The sequence below is a fragment of the Salarias fasciatus genome, chromosome 18 (genome assembly GCF_902148845.1).
Source record: "Salarias fasciatus chromosome 18, fSalaFa1.1, whole genome shotgun sequence".
NCBI classification, from domain to species: domain Eukaryota; kingdom Metazoa; phylum Chordata; class Actinopteri; order Blenniiformes; family Blenniidae; genus Salarias; species Salarias fasciatus.
In genome coordinates, this window is record NC_043762.1 from 3,876,198 (window position 1) to 3,897,967 (window position 21,770).

Below are 21,770 nucleotides of genomic sequence, written 5' to 3' on the forward strand. Positions count from 1 at the left end.
TCGCGTTGCCGTGTGTGTCTCCGGGGCTGCCAGACCACTGAACGCTTTGCCTTCACGGTTTTAGTTCAGACTAAACGTTCAAATGCCCATATTCAAATCTTCCTGTGACACAATGCTGCCTCTGGGCTGAAGGGTTTTCTCTTTCTATTTTGACATTAGCCCTTGTGCAATCCCTCTCCGCCCGTCTCCACTGTTCCTCTCTCCAGGATACTCCATCACTCTGCCCTGCGGACCAATAAGCAGTGGTTTCACTCCCGGCTCCCCACAGTTACCACTCAGCCTGTCATTCTGCTCCTCTGAGAAGCCCACTGGCCCAGCATGCTGGAGCTGGCCGAGCCCCCACCCCACCCCGCCCCACCCCGCCCGCTCCATCCAACCCATTTCACTTGTACGCATTAATTCCCTTTTGCACACCCAGGGGGAAGAGGGGGCCGGAGCCCGGTGCCGGGACCGGGAGGCGGTGCAGAGAAATGCATACGGCGGTCTCAGAAGTCCTCACTATCCCGGCCGGCCTCGCTGAGAGCGCTGGCTTCACACTGAGAGACGGAACACTTGTGGTGTTACTCCCCTCGGGCTTTCACTGCAGCCAGCACAAGACAGAGCGCTGGAATAAAGAAGGAGTGGGAGGCGGAGGGGGGTTTGAAGTGCTTCCCAGTCCTGGCATATTCATATCCCTGAAGGGAAAGGGTGGAGGCGGTGGTGGCGGTGGGGGTATTGCATGAGGCCCCCTGCTGACAGAGCCATGCGCTGGACAATCCATCAGCGAGCTAATCAGACTGATCTGGAGCACACAGGGACCCGGGCCTCTGACGACGGCACGGAGCTCTTAAGCTCCAGCTCCTGGCCTGATTTCAGCTCCTCCAGCGCTGCTCTTATCAGGACCGCAGCATTAAAGAGATTCTTACCAGGATGATCTCACTGGTCCCCCCCGCTGAGATCTGGGGCGCCCAGAGAACCCAGCTCAGCTGCTACTGTATGCCTCAACCTTCTGAGAAAGCTTTGAATGTGCTGCTGCAAAAAGAATCCAGTTAACACAAATTGAAGAGCAACTGAAGTTGGTTTAAGATGTTAATGCTGAAAGGGGCAGCTGAAAACACAATCCTCAATAGGACACTTTAAATACATGCATGGGAAATAAAAGCGCTTCACCCGGAACAGAGACAGCGGCTGTTGGGATGAATGCTTCACTTCATCGGGAGCTGTGTAATTAGGAATGCAACTGAATTCAATGTGTCCCGAAGAAAATGCATCAGGAGGATTTTTGTCAAGCCCAAATTGAAGCAAAGGAAGAAAAAAAAAAACTGACAAAAAAGATGAGACCCAAAAGATTGACAGAAAAAAAGAGCAGCGCTCAGCATTTGGGAATAAGCAGGGCGTGCGGGGATCCGTTCAGAACAATCAGCAGGGAGCTGTTAGGCAGATTGCTGGAGGAAAAAACTGAAGGCCTGGAGGTAAAGGGAGACGCTGTCGTTGACGGAGCGTCCGCTAATTCACCGGAGAGCTGTGCACACGGGAGGGCAGAGACAACTCAAGGTGAAAGCAGGGCGTCGTCCTCCGAGAACATCTCAAGCCTGGAGGTGTGGATGGATTCACTTGGGAAGCATCGAGAGGCAGACAGCCGTGCTGCACGGAGGCTCGCCATGAAGCATTAGGGCACTTATTCAAAGCTGAAGAAAGGATGCATGGCAGGAGAGATGCGGTGAAAACACATTTTAGCAGTAAAGGCTGCTGACCGATTTGAAAGCGAGCGCGTTCCCGAGCCCTTTCCCGAGGCCAATTAACGAGGTCTATGTGAATAAATCAGGACTAAATGAATACATAAGTACACCAATAATGCTTCCAGGTCTGCTGTTGTGAGCAGAACAAACCATTAAAGAAACTCCCTGGTGGCGGCCAAGGGAAAGAGGTAAACAAAAACTTTTTGGGGTCTTGCAGCGCTCTCCTTCTGCGCAGCGGCGCGTCAGCAGGGACGACAGGAAGGCTTAGCATATTGCTTTTACATCATATTAAGATAACTATGAAGCTGCGAGAGGCCTTATTGGATCTCCAGCGGATAACGGCAGGCCAGTGCCGCAGCTTCACAGCATCTGCCTGAGTAATTAGGACTTCAGGGGATGATAGCAGACACAGAACAAGAACAACAGCAGATGAGAGAAAGAAAAACAGATTAAAAAGAGACGGAGCTCACTGGAGCAACGATGGAGATGTCAAGGTGTGAAGACGACCAGGGTTTTGGATGCGTGGAGATCTTAATGCTGCATCTCTTACTGGGCTTTGCTTTGATGGAAATAAAGGAAACGAAGGGATGCAAAAGGAGGAAAACACACTGAGGTAGGAAACATACGAACACAGCAGGGATCGAGGCCCATACGCCATCAAAGACACCCGTCCCGCGTGGTCGGTACTCACTGGTGCACGGCTCATCTGGCTGATCGGCGTCTCCTCGGTAGTAGCCGTTGCGACACACGCAGATGGTGGCGGCCTCGGCCGTGGAGCGGCTGTTGGGAGGGCACTGCAGACACAGACCCGGACCCTGAGTGGACTTGAAGGTTCCCGGCGGGCACGCTGCAACAAGAGACACGCAAAACCCACGGTCAGGACAAGATACAAGAGAGGAGAGGAGACACACGGCGAGCGGCATCTGGGTCTAATTCATCCATCTGCCGGGACGCCGAGCAGAGATGAAAACAGACTGAGAGCTGGAACAGGCCGGCCTCAATACTTCCTTTGTCTAACACATAACCCACCCAAAATCTGAGTTTTCACACTTTTGTTCTCCTACACATGAAGCAAATCAGAAAGGATGAATTCATTTGTGGTTTCAGTGGATTGGTGTTGGCATTATCCACTCTCAGCAGACTCGATTTATTCCTGTTTCCAGTTTTATGGTAATCAGACTAAACGGGAGCTCGCTCTTCGTTTTCCTGACTGACAGAAAACTTTTCGCCGGAGCCTTGACAAGGAGCAAAGTGTTTTCCAAATGTCACGCTGCTTGTTTAACAATGAGCTTACACTCACGTCGGCGCTCCTTTATGTACAAACCGCTCTGCCACTCACATTCTGAGGACCCCGGTTCGATTCTGGGCGTTGAGTTTGCATGTTCCTGTCTGGGTTTCCTGCTTGTATATTCTGTAGGTGTGAGGGTGGGACCGCTCCTCCTGGGGGAATTTAATAAGTTGGACTCCTTTCAGCATTGAACACAGGCCAGTTTTTAGCGTTATGCCTTTGATGTATGGATTTTTTTGCTTTTCTTAAAAAAAAAAAAAAAAAAAGTCTGACATGAATTGCTGCTTCTACAGCTCGTACCTTCAAAATATCCCCTTATCAATTACTGCCTCTCTGATATTGAGCAAAATGAATGAATCAGGGACAGTAAGCAGGGATGGGAGCTATAAGGCCTGCTCTCTTACGGTTTTCTATGAATATAAATGGGAGCATGTCCCAAATCAAATAGAACTCCTATTTCCATGATGCTGTTCTCCTCCACTACTCACTGAAAACACCGTCCATGCATGTAGCATCAGGTCCAGCCTGTGCAGAAGCTTCATTTAGACTTTCTTACACGTTTTTACTCAGATTCCTCCAGTCACACGGCACCAGGCCGATTCTTCAGGATGGACGTGCGGCCAGGTTCATCCTTTACTTGAACCCAACAAAAAGGAGCCGCTGTGACGTGTCTAAAGGCCGCAGCAGAGGACAAAGATGATTGTTGCTGATATCGCTGTGCCTAAGTGAAGGCAATAACCTAATCCATTTGCACTCACATCCCAAAAGAATACGGAGCTGAGGAGCCTCTGCACTGTGTGAAAGGATTTACTGACTGTAATAACTCTGATAAATGTCTGATATTTTTGCAGGATTACTGATGAGGGAGGAAGCCGAGGTGTTGCTGCACTCCAAACGGGGGAGGGGAGGGGGGCTTATAAATATAATGGGACAAGGCCGCATCTATTTGCCTGCAGTGAAAAATTGCTAAGGCTTGGATTAGAGGAGTACTCATACCTTTTACAAAAAAACAGCTATTTTATTCCTTCTATCAAAAGCAGTAACAATGACACTTAGGCAGAGTGAGGAAGAGAGGAGCCGCGATGTGGAGAAAGGCTTCATGTGAGATATGAAAGATCTTCACTAAGAGCTCAGAGGTTACAAAAGCGTCACACAGTCCTCTTCTGCTTTACCGTTTTGATATTAGAAGTAGATCATTTTTGAAATCACATACTAAAAAATGGTTCGATTATAGCTGAATGAAAGGATTTTCTTCCAGCACAAAGAGCTTTGTAAGTCCAGCTCCCACTGCTGGCTCAAACAGTCAAAGACTTCACTGTGGACAGGAAACCTTCATGGACCACTCGGATCATTATGAGCTCCACAAAACTCTAATCCTTTCTCTGAGAAGGCCAACTTTTATCCAATGCCTTCGACTACAAGGCTGCACAAGGACTCCTGCTACTATCTTTATTCCCTATTTTTAATAACTATAACTATATGTCTATAAATTAGGCATAGGTCCTCCAAAGGTAAGCATCTTAATCTTTTTCACCTTGAAATTCATTCAGGCTGTTTTCTTCATGAGAAACTTGATGTGGCTCAGCCGTGGGAAGAGAGATTCCTCTCCAGAAACATGCTCTGGATTCCTACATGGGCACCGATAGGGTCTGAACTGGGTCCGAATGGGGGTCTGGGGAGGTCCGAATGCCTGGCTGAGTGACTGAAGGAAGGTTTTTGTGAACGGTGGCTTTCTGTCCTGAAACTCCTTGGACTCGGTCGACATTCTATCGCAGCCTTCTGAGACTGAAACTTCACACAGACACAAAACGCCTGGCGCTGCCCGGCCGGCGGCTCTCCTACCAGCTCTTTTGGAGTCGGCAGACACACCGGAGACTAACAGACCGACCTCATGTCTAGTCACACAACACGTCCGCACACAGCCAGACGGCCGCATGCTGACACACACCACGGCCGCCGCGATGCTGGGAATGCTTCAGAGCTGTCCTCAAACCCCACATGCGCGCACCACAACCTCGTTCTGTTGGGAGAGCAGCTCCAACACAATAACATCTCTACAGTGCAGTGAGGCTTTTATTTAGTCTGGGAATGGAAGTTTCCGACCACTCTGGACTTGTAACATTTATTTGGTGTGTGATGAGATCAGGCGCCCTCTAATACCAGAACAGTGAGAGCCTTAAAGACACACCCTGACCATATGTGGACGCACAAAGCAGCTGCGGAGCAATAACTTTCCACCGTATCGGAGATTACAAGACAATAAAACACACATCAGAATGCGTTTTCAGCAGGAGACGGTTCTGCTGAATGAAATCTGAACATCAGCCTGCAGAAGGCCGACACACCAAAGGAGAGAAGGGAAGGAGCTCCCACCGCCGGGTCCTCATGCAGGGGGACGACAATGAGCTGCTCAGGGTTTAATGGAGTGTGAGTGGAAAATGTGAGCCGGGTTCTGCCCTCCGGCTCGGTGTTTACCGACGACAGGAGCGAGCCTTGACACTCATAAATGGACAAAAGCGAGGAGGAGGCGGTGCTGAATCAGCTGTCCGGCATGACGGAGCTGCCAGACGCTCCGCAGCAAACCTGGAAGTGAATGAAAGCCCCGCCGCTCCTCCTCATTTAACATGCACACTCTCAAGACTGCCGCATTTACTGAAGCAATTTACACCTCATGAAAGGCACACCTACATTCCCGGCGCTTGACTTGTTTGTTCGACACATCCTGAGATAATGTAATACAATTCCTCTCCTTGGAAAACCGAAGATGCTGCGATCAGCGGTACAGGGAGACAGATAACTGACAGCTCGGCAAAAACAAAGAGGCATGTGCACACAACACACACATGCGTGCAGCCACTTAAAGCAGAGCATAAGATTAATGTCTGTATGGATTATAACTCCTACCTTGCAGCTGAAGGCTGTTTTTCTAATTGACACGTTATGTGTGCATGAATCCCAGCATTAAACTCATTAATTAACTGCTTACTGATCTGCCCCGGAGAAGGAGAGACTGGCAAAAAGATGGATATGGGCTAGGAGGGAGAGAGAAAGTGATGTGAAGAATGCTGAGCGCACCCGCAGAGGTTTAACTGGAAGGGCGGGCAGCAGCGGGGCTGAGTACCGTTAGGCTTCAATGGATTTGGAACCCAGCCCAAAGGCTTCTCTCTTGATTTGTGAATATTTAGATTGGAGGAGGCCAAGAGTTCCTGCACCACAGAAAAAAAAGCACACAGACCCATCACTCATCAAGTGTGTTGGTTTTCAGGGACAGGAGGGGATTGAACATTAGATCAACAAGCAATTAGTCTCCCCGGTGGGAGAATAACCCACAACTGAACTGGCTGCACGCAGAAACAAAACATTCATTCCTTTCAAGTGGTCCCTCCAGGATTCCCTCGGCATTGTTCTCCTCTCAGCTCCTTCTCACTTCTCCCCTGCCCTCGCTTCTTTTTGCCCGTCCCAGCGGAACCCGACGACTCCCTCTCTTCTCACACCTTCCTCTCGTCTCGCTTCTTCCTTGTCTTGATTGACGGGGTCGGCCGTCTCTCCTCCGGTCTGCGGCGGCTGTGGATCGCCCTGAGCTCCTCCTCATCACGCTAACTGCACTGACCTCGCGTCACAGCAAACCTGACCAGCAAAAATGAGATCTGAGGATCCCCCCACCGTCACTCTCCCAGCACGTAGCGCACACATCACGGCAACGTGGGACGTCAACAGGTGAAGCATCGCACATGAAGCGAAGTGCTGCTGCGTCACGCGTGTGAAGAACATGCAGTTTTAAACCCGAAACGCCCGAGGCGAGCGGGGACGTGCGATTAATGGAGGCAGCGTGATAAGAGCTGCAGTAGCTTGTCATGCAAGCATCGCCAGGTGTGTGTCAGATAATATGGAAATGAGCGAGGAAAAGTCAGCGCAGAGGATTATGACCACGACGAGTCGGGAAAAGCTTTCCAGCTCAAACCTAATCAATCTTACACTGCACTAAGTCCTCCCCTGACTTTTATGCTGGCATCACTCCGCGGTATGTATGAGGTTTTTAAACCAATCTAGCTGAGTCGACTTGGCAGCAAATTGTGGGAAACCCAATCAAACAAATGCAGTAGTTGATGTGAAAAGATCTGTAAGCTTATCTAATAAATCTGAGGTTTTCCCTCAAGGAAGTTCCCTTCTGTAAAATGAGATATTTATCACTTAAACAATTCTCTGGCACTCCAATATCGACTCCCAGCACTGAAGTTAAGCACATCAGAACCGCTCCCCCATAAAACAGCTATTTGCAGTTCATGTAGCTTTCTCCAAAACACAACTCTCTTTTTACCAGTTTGGTGGTTTTATATCGGGGTGTGTGTGACCCCCCCCCCCCAGTACACCCATAACCCCGGCCCTCATCCATCACATGGGATGGATCACAGTCTTTAGAGGCTTTGGAGTCATGCATACGCCCACTAACTCACAAACACTCAAGCAGACAGGCTTGTGATTGGGTCAAGACCCCAGCTGACCCCCATTTCACTAGTTTGTTGCTCAGTCACTCAGAAAGGCATCACTCTCCCGCTCAAAGCACCGGACGCGCCAAGCGCACGCTAGTATGGATTTGTTTATCGGACGAGCCTGAGAATATCAGCGGTGTGGTGAGATGAACATGTTTGTTTGACGGAGGGGACGCAGAACGTGGCAGGACAGCCAACATCTTAAAACAGAAAAGGCAATCAGCGCAGCAGCCCATTGGTATTCCGGCCCGCTCTTCTGTCATTGTTCATTTCGCAGACACAATCCAACGTAATGAGCCGCTTTTCCAACCCAGGTGTTCCATTTCTCCACAAGGTCATTGAAAAACACAATACAATTATTGGAGTCTGAGGCACGGGTTGAAACAAAGCCTTGTCAGAACCATCAGAAAATGCCTGCAGGATATTAAAAGTCTGGGTAATCTGCCTTCCTCAGTCCAGCTATTCAAACTGATTCCAGGTCAATTCGGTATTTTCCTTCTCAGCTGCTATCGTGGGTCAACACGGAGCAAATATTTCACTTCCACCTCTGGGACTCCAGCGTATGGAACTTCTCAGCCGAGCGAGGGCATTCGGTGTGTAGCTGCAGGCATCCAGGGTTCACGGAGGTAACATCACTTGGCACGTCTGGTCAGTGTCGGTTTCAGCTATCTGCTGTCATCACCCTCTAATCTCAGAGAAAGAGAGAATGTAAGGGGGATGAGAGGCCAGGGCGCCGTTCTCAGGGAGAGACCGCTTGGTTAAAGAGAGCGGCGCTTGAAGCAAACCTCGTCTGCTTTTGTTAGGAGCGGCTTTGCTGACGAGGTCCGCCCCCAGAACACTCCCCCCGGTCATTAATCATCTGTCCATTCTGGCCCTGTCAGAGCCTCCGTCCAAGGTAAAGCACGTCACCAGGCCAAACGCACAAACTCACCCACACAAAAAGACAGCGCGCGCGCACGCACACACACACACACACACACACACACACCTCCGCCAAACTTTCTGCTGCCGTCGTCCCCCCTCACCGAACACCACTCATCCTGACATACCTGCTCTCTCTACTAACTAACACAGCAACGTCTGACGCTGCAGAAACCTCAGTGAACAATGCTTAAACCCCTTGAGAAGGCTGGGATCCCGTCCAATTAGGGCTCGACTGTCCTGCTGTGCAGAACACTGAGGCAATGTCTCATACCGGGAATTTCAAGTGTGCAGAGGGAAATCTGGCGCTGTGAATGCTTGTGAAATGGCAATAGCAGGGAACATCTGCACAGCTGCATGTGAACATGAAGAGAGCTGAACCCCAGCCCCATTGGTTTTAACAGAGGGCGGCGCAGCAGAGGAATCCCTGCAAGACGAGACGCTGACCAGCCAGAGGAAATAAATAAGCTTGTGTGAGAGATTTCTCTAAAATATTCTGTTTACTTCTCACACGGATATGAAATTCAATAGTTTGACTGCGGATGCTAATGAACACAGCATGTGTCTACGACAGCAGATATAGGAAGACACATTACGCTTTCTGTGTGTGTGTGTGTGTGTGTGCGCGCACGCCTTAACAAACCCAGCGAACAATTTAGCAGACAGCCCACGCCCCTGGGCAGGCTGTTACCATGGTAACCCCACCGCCAGTATTTTTTTGGCCCACACTTTCCCTTTGAACAGCCGGCCAATGACAGACCAGCCGACTGGGAAATCTGGCTTACTGAGAGCGCACGCACGGGGTTTGTGTGTGTGTGTGTGTGTGCATGAAACCAGCATGATACAGATCAGGAGAGCTGTATAATCTTTCAGCTCCACGTCGACTCGTCATCACCAAGTGTTGCGTTGGCAGCGTGCTGCTCCGCATCGCGCCCGGCGCCTCAGCTCCAGTTACAGGAAGACGCAACTATTTGCACAATTACCGGGCAGATACAGCGTTTAAGATAGAGCAGTGGTCGGAGAGGAGCGACTAGAAAGAGATGGAGAAGATACGGGCGCGTTGGTATTCCGGGACACGCTGCTCTTTCCTGGCCGGCGAGGCTGCACGCAGAACGGCTGACGGAAACATGTCGGCGCTCAGCATGCAGCAACGTGCGCTTGCTCTACAATCTGAAGCTAAGAGGGGAACGACCCGGCCCATTGCCCAATGCTAAATACAAGAGGAAAAACAAGAAGTGACAGTAAGATGGAGATGGAGGTCTGCTTGACCATGAAGGAGAGAGTCGGAGGGATGCGGCGTGAGCCCGGAGATATTTACTGTCTGCTCTGCGGCATTGATCTGAAAAATCAACTTCACTCATTCAGCAAATTGCAGCAACTTTACTGTCATGTGTAGGGACATTAATAAACTTTAGGGCCTCGTGAAATCCAGTTCACTGGCAGAAAATATCTACAGAGCAGTCCAGGTCTCAGGAAGCTGCAGGGTTTGGTGGATAATGACTCGGCGATCATCAGGAAGTACTTATGGGACCTGTCAATGGCTCCATCACACGGCGAACAGACCAGATATTGCAGGAAAATAATAGCTTTCTCTTTCGTACCACTCCAAGTGGTGAGAGACCATTAGCTTCCTGTGTCTCAGCGCTCGTCTCTTTTAAAACGGATCAAGCTCATTAACTTCATGGCTAAATCAATTAATCCATAGCAGTTAGTCCAAGATGGCCACTCCAGCTCTTCTGACCTGCTGCTGTGGCTTCGCTCAACAAGGTCCACAACATCTGCACCTCCGGACACTGAAATGTGGATTCATTCAGTGAAACGTAGCTCCAGAAATATAAATCTCCACAATATGGAAAAGAAGCTGAGAGAATGATGTTGTTCCTCTATAAATTTTAACTTTCTTCCAGGAAGATGGGTTAAATGGGCTCAGCCTTCATCAGAATGCTGCCGCCACTGTGCTGAGCGGGATTTTCTCAGCTGGCTCCAAATAACTTCTCTTTATCATGATGAGATTTTTCTGTATTTCATCCCATCTTAAGATCATTTAATAATCTTTTCTGATGCTCTTCTTGTAGCAAAGTGAATGATCCAAACAAAACGTGTGAAATAAGAACAATCGGTCTGTAGCTTCTGCTCACGCCAGCATTCTTTAGCGGCCAGATCTCCCCTGAAGTCAAGACCAGAGACGTAAACTGGACACATGGAGACCAGACTGTCCTGTTCATCTGGAAAACACTCCTGTATTCACCAGAGAGGCGCAGCAGGAACCTGCAGCTCCAGCCGTCAAACCCCTGAAATCCCCTCGCAGAGTTCTGGGTCTTCTGGACATAATGCATCACTGAAGATGAGGGACAGAGACAACGAAAAGCACACGTCTGATGAACACATGAATTCCGCTGTTCTTTCACTCAGCAGCGCCGAAACCAACCTGCAGGCTGAATTCGTTCTGTTGGCGTAACGATATTCCCTGATAATGAAGCTTCAAAGCTTCTGAAAACATCAACGCTGAAACGAATTACCTTGAAGAGAACTCTGAAAATGTGAAATAGCACCATTTAGATATCTTGTCCTCTTTTATGTGAACAGAGTTAAAAAGCTCCACAGTACTTCTTCCCCACGCTGCTCTGAGAATTATTCTGTGAACGCCTATACATCCTGAACCCCGCCAGCTGAGAGGAGGGCCTGCTAATGAGAGTGGAGACCTGCGACGGGTTCATGAGTAATTACAAAGCTAACGGTGGAATAGGACGATAAAACAACAGAAAAACAAAGGTCCCTTCAGTGTGTAGCATTCCCTAATTTGATTCCTAATTGAGCGCACATAACACAATGTTTACACCTAAATTTCCTGGCAAAGACAAGATGGCAGAGTCTCCTGGCTTCGCAGGGCGATGCTCATCCATTCATGTGTGTGAGTGTGTGAGTGTGTGAGTGTGTGAGTGAGAGAGAGGCCTACCATCCAGCTACGTCCACACAGGGAGCTTCAGGACGCCACACCAGGATGTGCTCTCCTATCCATCTTTAATGAGTTTTATTTTAATGGGAGGCTGCAAAACTTTTTAAATAAAGCCTCGGTGCTGCATTTCTATAGGAAGGTGAATATCTGTAGGTAACAAGCAGAACAAATGGAGGTGGAGATGGGAGAGGAGCCGACCAGCGGACACTCCCGCCTCCAGCAAATTCACCCCGGCCCGTCCCTAATCCCCCGATCCCATTATGCAGCACAGGAACGCATTTTCCCAAGAAGGTAGTTGGAAACTGTTGTGATTTATTCAGGTATTTGCATCCTGCGAGAGAACAGAATGTGAAAAATAAATGACGACACTCGGCAACACAACATTTTGATACTTTTTCATTCTTTAACGACTTAAGTAACTGTTGAAAAACACTTCTACGGTTAATATGATGAGAACCAACATGTGCAGCCATCACGCAATAACAGATGATTTACAGCCGCATGTGGCTTTTTCCCAGCTGCCCCGCCACGACGTTTATTTGTGAAGTTTATTAAAAACCTTTTTCTGTCTTCTTCCTCAACTTTCTCTCATTTTTGCGCTCTGACATTGAAACACCTTCCTCCACTGAAACATCCTGACGCTGCGTATCCAGCTGAAGCTGAGGTCTGCCACGGCCTGCAGCTCTGAGCTCAACACCAACATCTTTCTTCAAAAGGTCACACAACATTTCCTCATCGCCTATTTTGAGGGAAAATCCAGTTTTATTTGCTCTCTCAGCAGCTAACTGTTAACTTGTAAACTAATTTTAGCATCGGTTCTCTCTCATGGTGACAACATTTTTAAAACGGGAAGGAAATAAAAAGGCTGCCAGCCACATGAACACGCCACAGGTGAGCTGTTAGAGAGGGCACAGATACAGACGACCACAAAAACCAGGGAAGGAAACACACAAGTGCGACGAACAGGTTGAGTTTCTCCCCTTCAGCTGCAGACTGACACCAGGACACGGAACGGGAAGGCGAGGCATGAGAGAAGGAAGGAGGTGGTGTGAGGCTGTCAGGGGCGCAGCACTGTGGGATGGTGATATGTCAACTGCCGAGGAAGAAAAGGAAAGATCGCATGATAATATTTTCACTGCTGTGATGCTCCTCCAGCTGTACCGGCACATCCACGATTTACAGCCTCTGTTGCTTTTACGCCTAATGGGAAGTAACGATAAAATGTTCTGCATCAAAAGGAAAAAAAACCCAGATTATGTGTGAAGCGTGGGAGAGTAAATATGAGCAGAACGAGGGGAATGCGAGGTAAGAAAGGGAGACAAAGCGAAGCGGGGAAGTGAGAAAGCACTCCGGAGTACATCCTGTCTCTCAAAGCCTTGATGCCACTGCCCCACGGAGTGCAGCCGTTTCTCACTGCACGCTAAGTGACGGATCCCTAATTAAAGACAGAGTGGATAATAAATGGCTTCTCCAGCAGCGGTGCTCCCCGGGTTGCCCAGTGGTGACAGTTCCATTCAGGGTTCCAACCGGACATGGCGCCACCAGGACGCACCAGCGGGCTGATGGGAAATCCAGTCTGAGAAAACTCAATCAGTTTATCAAACGTTCTTATTGCACAGCGTGAGTTTGACCCCATTTTCCACAGGAAGCGCCGCGGCAGCTGTGCAGCACATCTGTATTCAAGTCATATTTACATCTGCCTGACCTCCTCACAACCTGATCAGCACACTGTATCGCCCTTCCCGACGGGCACGCACACACTAACACACACCCAAATGGTGTGTGTGTGTGTGTGTGTGTGTGTGTGTGTGTGTGTGTGTGTTTGTGTGTGTGTGTGTGTTAGCTAGCATCCCACCTGTCCAAATCCGAACAGTACTGACCTTTATCAGACAGCCTCAGTCAATATCCCCAGAGCTATGAAACTGGCACACACACACACACACACACACACACACACACACACACACACACACACACACACACACACACACACACACACACACACACACACACACACACACACACACATGCTTGTGTGTTCTTGAAGAGGCTGCACTGCCATGAGGCCTCTTTGTGCTGCATGAGCGTCTTCACGCTCTGCTGCTTTGACGAAGACAGAAAGTCATTCTGGAGGATGAACCTGTGTTGAGGAGTTACTTAAAAACACGGACTTTATAAAAAAAAGTATCTCTCTAAGCTTCCTAGCACTCTTTATTGTGCTCAAACAGTCTGAATTTATTTAGATGTTATAGTTGGAGAACTGTTGTTGTGAATGACTGATTGTTTTTCTCTCAAAGCTCATTCAGTCTTTTCGTGACCGACTGTGTTTCCTGAATCGCTGCGTCTCCCAAATCGCCATTTTTGACTTCTTGGCAAATGTTTGCGTGCTCATGCTCTTGTTTAGCTTCCGTGAATTTATATAAATATAGATTTCTTTTTGCTGTTATTAGTGTGTTTATGGAACGGCAGAGGATAAAATATCATTTCATGTATTGTGGGTATTAATCTCGATTCATGATGTTGGTTAAAGTTTTTATGTGTAGATGACACATATTGATTTGTTAATAAAATTGATTTGTGAGCTAATTTCACCGAGCTGAGGGCACATTTAAATTCTCAGGAAGTCAGCAGCTTTATCAGCGACGGCGCGGTGCCGGGCAGTAAAAAACACTCCGGAAAAGACCGGGAAAAGTCTGCATATGGCTTTTATTACAGCATTTAATTGTGCATATGTGGGGCTTCCTAAACCTGGAGCCTTGTGACATTGTTGGCTCGGAGAAAGACATTAACACCCTGTTCAACAGAGACTTAAGGGGGAAAGCTCAACATGACCAACTGGGACCCTGGATTAACTGTATAAATGGCAGAAACCCATTAGGTGTTAGGAAGCCCTGCTCGTGTTGAACAAGTCAGGTTGGTTTTTTTCTTTTAGCTTAGCTTTCCCTCCTCCTCCTGCTCTGTGTTTTTGTAGCGTTCCCAAGGAAAACGGAGTGTAGCTGCTTGTTGTATCAGCATACAGTAAAGCTTACGCTGGAAATCTCCTCATTAAGGCCGGCGTGTGGGACTGTGCTGCCCGTGACGCAGTTCCACTCAGGTCTGCAATAAACTGCTCCAACGTCGTCTTCATCTGAGGTGCAGCCTGGATAAAACACTGATGTGTGGAGACGAACAGTTTGCACTGCAACAACGTGAATTAATTACAACAAACTGCAGCGATGAATTCACTCCCAGATGAAAGCAGATGTCAGCGCACATCTGCATAGACAGGGTCAAACGAACACGACGCGTCCCGACACGACACACGCATGAATACACACGCACACATGCACAGCGTGTGTGTTGTCACACGTTAGCACTTCTGCACACACACACTCCACGCCAAGCCAAACACACATTTTTCTTACGTGGTGCTAAACTGTGCATGCACACACTCGCAGATGAACATCAGCATATATACGCGCCGTACCATTAATGCAGCAGGGAACACTCGGGCACACACACACCTTTAAAACACACCTTCCCTGGGCAGGACATATTGGATTAGGAGTGATTTTTTTTTCTTGGCTCCGTCTCAGAGGTGCTAGATTAAATGCCATTCCCACTTTACTACAGATGGCTCGAAAATAAATCATACTATCCATACGCCCACACATCACACGCTCGCTAAGACATACACAACACACACACACAAACATTAAAACACACATAACCATAGAGAAATGCCCGCACAAGGAGATATATAACATGTTGGCACACCCGAACACTAAAGCACCTGTACGGTCCAGTGCGCCTGCTCTTTGTATTTCAATCACTGAATCGATGGTTCTAAATTGATTGTAGCTGAGCAGGGGCCAGAGATGTTCCCCCTGGCTCGCTGCCCTGGCCCTCCATTGATTAGATCTGAGAGAGCCAATTGCTTTCACACTGGATTAAGGTGTTCCGGGGCAGTGAGCAGGGAGAGCGAAGCAGAGGGTGAGGGACGGAGGCAGGGAGAGCGAGAGAGGGGCAGAAACCAAAGAACGGGTCTTAAAGATGCTCCAACAAAGCACCGAGATCAGCACAGCAACGCCGCTAATTACTTAACAGCTCATTTGTAAGAGCAAGCCGGAAAAGTGTTAACGGTGTGAGCACACCGAAATATGGATGCACACACACACACACACACACACACACACACGCACACGCACACACAGTGGTGCAATCCTTCAGATCAGAGGGCACGAACGCAGATCAAGGGTGTAATCTCATTCGACCCTGCAGCTAAGGAGCCCACGGCAACAGCATTAGGCTTCAAAGCTTCGCTCTGAGTTTGTTACACATTCCAGCTTCAGAGTCTTACACACTGTAACCTGGAGGAATCAAACCAAACTTTGGTATCAGCCAGCATCACAGGCTCTCCCCTGACCCGGATCCCATGCTAAATCACCTGTGAGGGTTGGATAAGTCTGTCTTTCTTTGAGTCATTCATTAAGAAGCAGCTCTTCTCTGCATCTGTCTTTCAGGCGTGCGTTCGCCCTCCTCTTGTATTCCACCGGGGGCGCTGTTCAGCAGGACGTCCCCTCAGCGCCGCTTCACCTTCCTCTCCACTCAGAAGCGAGCTTCTTCTGTTGGCGCTTCTTTCAGGAAGAATGGGAAGGGAGGGCCGGCGGTGAGGAAGCCCTCCACCCCCGGCCTTTTGTCTGGCACGGCTCCCCCCTTTCAAATCATTTCCACAATGGAGAGGCTTCCAATCCAGATTAAGCGCTTATGAAAATGAAGAACTGTGTGTTCTGAGACGGGGGCCGGCACAGGCGGCGTGGCCCCGGGTCACGAGAGCCAGGAAAAAGGCCCCTCAGTCTGAGTGCTCCTGAAGGCATTTCTTGGGGAGCGGCAGCCCCATTCACACGGCATTAGGGGTGTAAAAGCCTCACAGAGTCAGGCCGGCCCGTCCGCATTTGGTTAATTCCTCTATTGTCACACTCCCTCTGAGGCAGCCCTCCTCGCAGAGCAGCACAGAGGCCGGACAGTGGTGGATGGGGAATTAAAGAGGCAGAAAAGATTAGACGGAGAGGAAAAACAAGGGCAGGGGGGATAGGATTTACTGGCCTATTCATGCCACTGTGCGTGTGTGTGTGTGTGTGTGTGTGAAACACACACATGCATGCATACATGCACACACACTTGAAAAAGCCGTGTGAGTGTCCTGTTTGCAGGTTTCTGACATAACACTTTGCCGACACACGGCCTTGGCGAAAGTGGAGAAACTGAGCTGACAATCAGAGAAACACGTGAGCGAGCGACCACAGCGCCCACTGATGTGAAGGTCAGCCGAAAGAGAAGCAGAGGGGAAAAGAGAGAGAGAGAGACGGAGGCAGAAACATGGTGAAATTGACTGAGTGTGTGAGCATGTGTGCTTTTGTGTCCCTATCACTCTGTGTTTGGTTCATTCCCCAAAGGGTCTTATTATGTAGCTTGGCGCTGGCTACAACACAAAGGCAGTGTCTTTGTATCTCAGCCCATCCAGCTCCCCCAGAGAACATCCGAGACACAGCAAATCCATTTGTTTGTCAGCTGTAGATGGACTAATCAGATATCATTCTCTCTGTGAAGCGTACCAGCGTGCAGGCTCGTCTGGCACCGCAGTAATGCTGGCCCAGCACGGAGATAGCATCTCTGATCCTCCACACTTTTCATTTTTTAGAAGCACGGTGCATCAGAACACGGCGTTAGAGGGTAAATCAAACCCAATCGCCATCTTCTGATGGGTTTACCGTCATAAAACATTCCTCCTTCTCTGTTAACTGTGCGGGTTTCCAGTGTCGTGGCTGGCATCGGTTCCATCAGGACCTCAGGTCTCCATGTTCTACCTTTGCATGAATATGTTTCCCCAGGCTCTCTGGTTAACGAGGTTAACTGGGGTCTAGGGATGGGTACCGTTCACTTTTGAACCGATACGGTGCCAGTACCCGCTATCTGGGAATCGGCTCTGGTACTCAACAGTACCAGTTTTTGATACTTTTGTCTGTTTATGTGGTAATAAGTGTTAATTTGTTGCTGGCTGAAGAGGACGAGTCGCTAATGGAAACTAGCGTGCTAACAGTGCTGAATGCAGAAGTTGTAGCCATAGATCTGAGGTTGGTCGCTCCTCAGCCTTGAGGAATCTTGTTCTTTAACCAGGAACATCTGGATTTGAAGTTTTCCCGCCACAGTGAGGGTAATCTAGATCTTATTTTGAAAAGCGGAGCGGTACTTTAGAGCACTTTCTGATCTCGCTTGATTTGTTGCCATGCTAGCTACTGACGCCATTACGCTCGAGAGCTTGCAATGCTGCATTCAGGTCTGGCATGAAAAATCCCTCACTCTTCCACTCCCTCTCAGTCACAAGGATGCATTCAGGTACCAAAACATGGTACTGTTTGATTTTATGTGAATCGGTACTCAGTAGTACCAGCAGAATTCGGTCGGTACCTATAAAAGTACCAAAATCAGTTCTCAGCCCTACTGGTGAACCCTCTTTTAATGGTGGTTGTGAATATGAGTGCGTGTTATTGCATGTGTGTGTGTGTGTGTGTGTGTGTGTGTGTGTGTGTGTGTGTGTGTGTGTGTGTGTGTGCCAACTCATGGTGGGTGCGACCTGGATGAATCCTAGAAAGAGTCGGCTGGCGGCTGGTATGACCGTTTTTTTTTTCCTTTTCAATTCAAAAGTCCCTCATCTCAATCTACTTGGATTCGCGTCCTGTTTTTTGAAGCCATACATCTCACTCGGGGGTAGATTACATATCTGAGAAGGATCAATTGGATGTAATGAATGAGAAGGCCACTGGTGGATACAGGAGACACTGCACCAGTAAACAAGCTTTCACTGCACAGCGGGATGGAAGAATAATCCATATCCATTAATTGTATTCCCTCATCCACTGGCGGGAGTCACAAGGCCGACTAATTTCCATTATCCCTGGTGCTAGAGCATGGCCGTGAGAGGACGCCGCTGAAGCCACCGCCACCGCAGAGGACAATGAGAAAACCTATCATCAGGGAACCAAAGCTAAAGCTGAGTGTGTGCTGCTTCGCACAGGTTCCACAACCTGAAAACAGTGAGGGAAGGTGACCTCTGTCAAGACAAATCATGACTGAACTGTGTCGGGTTTGTTCTCCTCAGGTAATTAGCAGGAACTGAAACGTGAGGATTTCTGCAAAAGCAGATCCAGAGATATGAAAGATAATAGAGGATCAAGAGCTCCATCACTCCTCAACACATCCAGCTGCCCTCCCGCTGTGCTGGCCATCAGGAGCAGCAAACGCACTTAAAGCAGACTACAGTGCAACATGTAGGCGGACACACACACACACACCCCCACACACCCCCCCCCCACGCACACACACACTCCTCACTGAGCACACAGCTGAAGCACTGGGGTTGTGCAGGGTTTCTGTTACAAAATACAGTCAAACAGAGAGACGGGCTGAGGAGTTTGTGAGCTTTATTAGACTCGATGAAACCACACACGCTTTGAAGATTTCATTAAAGTCGTTTTGCCGTCGTCACTGAGAAAAGCGATAAGCCTCACCTCATTTAAACCGCGCACACACACCGAGAAATAACGGAGGCGGATGCACGCGTTTGAAGTGTCACACAGACTCAGCTACAAGTGTGGCCACTTCTGGAAGAGTGAGAGTGAGACACACACACACACACACACACACACACACATACACACACACATGCACACACAAATCAACCGTGGTGCACGATGCAGAGGGCTTGAGAAAGGATTAGTTGCTCACTTTCTCCAAAACTACACCAACCCCCATCACCCCCACCACACACAAACACACACACTCACACACACACACACACACACACACACACACACACTGTTTCCGTGTGTTGTGGAACGCTGCATTGACCCACACTGATTTCCTAAAGACCCAGGCTCTGTTCACGTGAGAGCCAAAGAGCATCAATTGTCCATTTCCACGATTCGGCTGGAATGTTTTAACTAAACGGAAAACGCTGGGAGCCGAGTTCCTTGAAGACATTCCTGCTCTGATGAGCTACTCAGTAATCAGCACATGCAGATGACGGTGTGGTAAACGGTGGTAAATGGTGGTAAATGTACACTTTGTTGAAGCCCTTCATTCTGCCATGTTTTTTGCTGCTGATCTACAAACAGATGAGCAGAAACACTGCAGACCAGAGCATTTTCCCTGCTTACATACTGAGACTGGTGTGTTTAGAGGGACTTTGTCACCATATTACAGACACAAAGATGTGTGTGTGTGTATGAGCTGATTTACCAGATCTGGTGAGAAAACACACTCGCTCACAACATCTTGATTCAAAATGCGCGCAGCGTCATCTGGAGTGGGCTTTTTAACAGTCATCGCGGGGATTTGTTGGCATGAGGTCGGACGGCGAAGCCAGGATCAATAATTTGTGAGTGAGACGCAGCGGCCAGACCGAGCTTCATGGGCTCCTTCTGTCAGTCACTCAGACCAGAGAGACAATTCCTCTCCTTTCTGCAGAACGCACTCGTCCTGACCCTGAAAAGTACAGGCTGTGTTCACTGTCAACACAAACATGCAATTACACACACACAATGACACAGTGCAGGGCGGATTGTGGGAAGTGCCTAATTGCTTCATAATTGCACGTGGTGGAGGGTTTGGAGGTCGGGCTCGACGCGACCTGCCCAGTTGTCAGGAGCTGAATCAGTTTAGGGTAATGTCATAACATAAATTACACAGACGTAATTTTTCACGTATGTTTAATCAGAGGCACATTTGCAGTGGAACTGTAACGCTGTTTGCTCGAAGTGAGCCGGAGTTATGGCCAACATGATTAACTTATGAAATTGGACACGCAGAGTTCAGCTGGAGGTGATGGAAATGAGACGGCATGGCGGCGTGTGTGTGGATTTCAGCATTTGCATAGAGGCTTTCCACAAAAGAGAGCAAACATCTCGTAAAGCTTTGACCTAAAGTCTGCAGATTTGGAGCTTTGCATTGATTTGGAGCTCCGATGCAGACAGACCGAACCAACACAGATGATTAAACTAATGCTCTTTTGGATTTGTCCAAGGCGAAACTACAGAACATAATGTATGACTAACACTAATTCATTCCACTCATAACTCAATGTCTCCTGGACACTCCAATACGTAACCATGGCGACAGAATTTGATTAAAGTTTCCATAACATGACATGACCAATCACAGCCTGGTTGAACTTTTTATTTATTTCATGTTCTCAACGACTGAAGTGAAGTGCTTCTAAAAATGACATCTAATTATCGGAGGTATGAAAGCTGTGTCTCTCTTTGTCTAAATGAGGCGCACACGTTCTTTAAAATGCTTTGGGAACATAAAATGTTGCTGCCTGTTCTGCCTCGGCTGGGCTTGTTGTGTCTTTGTCTCTGCAGGTTGAATGAAAAGGGGAGTATTGGCCCCACCATAATTGCAATTCAATTCTAATTAGTTCATCAGTCCACAAATTCCACAACATAACCTTGGCTAATCCACATCCATCACTGCGCGGCGGATAACCTCCAGGAGGGGATGAGACAATTTCCCCGAATTGAAATGTGTTGCTGTGCCATCAAACCAAACAGACCTGGCTGTTTTTATTACCGGGACCGTGAATATTGATGGACGCTGATGAGCAGAAAGAGAGGATCAACAAATGAGGGGTGATGAAGAGGGGAAATGCTTGCAGAGTATAAACCGGGGGGGCAGTCCGTGGAGAGGCTCGCCATGTCGCCTCATTACCGGCTGCTCGAGCATCCTTCAAGAGGGGGAAGAGGCGCGAAGACCGCCGCAGACCAGGAAAAGTAGGAGGACGTCTCTCATCAAGGTTCTGCCAGGAGTGATTTCTCTCTTGACATTTACCTTTGGTTATCTCGCTAAAACAACACATAGGCCGCGGTGACGTCCGTGTTGATTTATTTAAAGTGCAGTTATCGTTTAAAAGCGGGAGGTGAGAGGTCTGACGGATGGCGGGAGGGTGAAGTGGAGCCCCTCAAACTGCCCGGCTTTTGTGTTTTGGCAGCGAGGGTGACACAGGCAAATGAAGCAGAGCCCCAGCCATCTGGTGAATGCCAGGAGGGCTTTGTCCCCCCCAACCTCCGACTGGCCTCAACACCCGGCGTCCATCACCATCCGGGTGGACTGGAGCAGATATGAGGATGAAGCTGGGCGTAGGGGAGAATTTAAGGGATTTGGCAGAGCAGATTGAAGATGTTCAGTTAAAGCCCAGTCTTCCTGAAAAGTTCCCGTACAGAAACTAACAGAGAGACCAAGTTAGAGATGACAATTTAAAAAAAAAAGAAGAAGCTGTGACCACATCCGCAGCATGAAAAGGACTGGAGGTTAGAGAATCAGGCAGAAAAAAAACGCAGCAGCTGAAAGGAAATACACAG

General features: G+C 48.7%; 1 protein-coding gene across 3 annotated transcripts in view; it reads right to left on the minus strand.

The window, feature by feature from the left end:
- The window catches only part of ephb1 (EPH receptor B1), a 148,044-nt gene that overhangs the window by 59,281 nt on the left and 66,993 nt on the right, over positions 1-21,770 (minus strand). For all 3 annotated transcript variants that reach the window (XM_030115515.1, XM_030115513.1, XM_030115514.1), the window contains exon 4: positions 2,410-2,565. In XM_030115515.1, coding sequence (XP_029971375.1) covers positions 2,410-2,565 — 156 coding nt within the window. The remainder of the gene's footprint in view (positions 1-2,409; positions 2,566-21,770) is intronic.